Source organism: Olea europaea, unplaced genomic scaffold, assembly GCF_002742605.1.
Source record: "Olea europaea var. sylvestris unplaced genomic scaffold, O_europaea_v1 scaffold15525, whole genome shotgun sequence".
Taxonomy (NCBI): domain Eukaryota; kingdom Viridiplantae; phylum Streptophyta; class Magnoliopsida; order Lamiales; family Oleaceae; genus Olea; species Olea europaea.
Genome location: NW_019233124.1, coordinates 1 through 2,564, shown reverse-complemented (window position 1 = coordinate 2,564; position 2,564 = coordinate 1). Strand labels below are relative to the sequence as shown.

Sequence of the window (2,564 nt, the reverse complement as noted above, 5' to 3'; positions counted from 1 at the left end):
AACCGAAAAGAAAGTGAAAACTGATCTTACAGTGTATGATTTCCTGCTACACAAACACCAATTTTCTCCTGAAACAGCTTCACAAGTTGCCTCTGTTTTAAACCGTATAAAGAATCCGCAAAAATCTGATTCAATATTATCATTCCTCAAGGAGAGTGGTTTTTCAAAGAGTCAGCTGGAGAGAGTTGTGAAAACTATGCCTAGTTTGCTTGCTTCAAGTCTTGAGAATACCATCAAGCCCAAATTCAAGATTTTCCAAGATTTGGGCTTTTCTGCCGAAGACATTGCTGAGATTATTTCAAGCGATCCAGCAAATTTGCATCGAAGTGCATACAGTAGGGTCAGATCGTCGTTATCAGTTTTGAAAAGATTATTGGGATCTAGTGCAGAGGTAACTAAGGTTTTAAAGATTTCTGGGTGGTACCTGAAAACAGATTTGGAGAAGATTATGGTACCTAATATTGAATTTTTAAAGAGTTGTGGTGCAGGCATGGAGCAAATCATAAAGAAAATGTATAATTTTCCAAGGTTTCTCATGTGCAGTCCAAAAAATATGAAAATTTTTGTTAAAATGGTTGATGAGATGGGGACTTGTAGAAGTTCCAAATTGTTTATTCATGCTGTTCGGGTTGTTGGTTCAATGAGCAATGAGAATTGGGAACTCAAGTTAAGGCATTTTAGGAATTTGGGGTTTTCAGAAGATGATATTTTGAAAATGTTTCAAAAGGCTCCTCAGGTATTTTCTGTATCACAGAGGAAAATAAGTAAGGTAGTAGAGCTTTTACTTGTAACCGGGAAGTATGATCTTTCATGTATTGTTAACTGTCCAACATCATTGACTTGCAGTGTTGAAAAGAAGATTAAGCCCAGAATGCAAGTTTTAGGAGTTTTGGAGAGTAAGAATTTGATTGGAAAGTGGCCTCTTCTTTCAACTATTACTACAATCCCTGATAGCACGTTTGTGAAGAAATTTGTTCAGCCTTATTTAAATGAAGTCGGAGAAATATATATGGTGAATAGTGCACTCAACAGAAAAAGAATTGTGGAGTCAAAATGACTGTACATGCCTGTATATATCATGCTATGTTTCAAACTCAGGTGAAGTCGGAGGCTTGTGTACATTGATGGCCATATTGTCATTAAATTTCGCTGGGGCATCTGGAAAATGATAATTGAATGGAATGGAGAAAAAATATATATTGCTGACCTCAAATTTATTTTGATGGTAGATGGTGTGAAGTCTTATGGAATCTGGTTAAAAATGAATAGGTAATATCCCTATTCACATTTCCTTGTATCTATTTTGTATTCCTGGTTTTCAATAGATAATTTCAAATGAATAAAGCCATCCTTATCGAGTAAGATTCCATCGCATAAATAATGCTATTATTAACAACTATCTGTTTGGATACATTTTTTCTATTTATCGTCTTTATCCTTATATAAATGCACATAAAATAATCTTCAGTGGACTTGAGAGCAAGAACTTGCCCATGTAGGAGTTGGTAGCTAAGTGGCATACCATGTTCTCATGTGATAGAAAGCTTTGCGTTCTTGGAAAATGGACACCCAACCGATGGACTATACAAAAAGCAGCTTACATTACTACATATTCATATACCATCTCTCCCATGAGAAGCCCTGAGTTGTGGAGTAATCCAGGCCAAGTTCCTCACCACCCATCCAAACCAAGACCAAGGCTCGAGGATCAAAGAAAGCTAGTATAAAGGGGCTGGTGAACAGCAAGATCACATGGTAAGCCACATACAAGTAATACAAGCAGGTGAAAGAAATGTGGAGCAGCAGGCCACAACAAGAGAACCAGCACACATTCAGCTCAAAATGACTAACTTGGTTTTGGGTTGTCTTTTGCGCTTTTTGACTTCCTACATTGATGGATATAGATGTAGCTGTTGATGCACTGTTAGAATTTGTTTTGTCAAAAAACATGCATTGAAGTGCCTGATGATGACATGTGAAGTAGCAATTTTTAGTTAACTGTTTACTAATGTTTACACATTTCAATAGAAATGAATATTGTCAGATACTCGCAATGGTAGGGACATTGCATTCATCTTCTTCTGATGGTTTGTTTACAGCAATTAGAGTGAAAATTGAAGCGTCACCAAGCTTTATTGTGTTTCGCGCGGATTCGTCGCTAACAATTAAAAAGGAATCAGACGATTGTGTAAGAGACAAACTTCTTGAGACAATGTTCCAAAAGGGGGCTTTTTTATTGGCGATGACTTTACAATTGGAAAGTAAAAACAGAATGCCTCCAAGGGGCGCAAGTACACGAGTTACTGTAAATGAAGTGTTTAAATTTAAACTAAGAAATTTAAAGTTACATGTTCTCTATTTGAGAGTTTTTTATTTCGATCCTTTTGCTCTATGTCTTTTCTTCCTTTTATACTCCTTGGATGATCTCTTTGTGATCAACCGTCTAAAAACTGTTGGATCGTTCTATAACTGTCCACTTTTCTCGTAATGGCCAACTTGTCATGGAACTGCCTTTTCTAACTGCTGTCATTACTCTTTGTCGTTCAACCGTCTTCAATTGAATT

General features: G+C 36.5%; 1 protein-coding gene across 1 annotated transcript; it reads left to right on the top strand.

The window, feature by feature from the left end:
* The first annotated feature begins 6 nt into the window (after positions 1-6).
* On the top strand, positions 7-2,133 carry LOC111376703. Its single transcript, XM_022999676.1, has 2 exons — positions 7-1,269; positions 1,469-2,133. Exon 1 carries the CDS (start codon positions 197-199, stop codon positions 1,055-1,057), a length of 861 nt encoding a protein of 286 aa, XP_022855444.1. The 5' UTR covers positions 7-196; the 3' UTR covers positions 1,058-1,269; positions 1,469-2,133.
* The last annotated feature ends 431 nt before the right edge of the window (positions 2,134-2,564 follow it).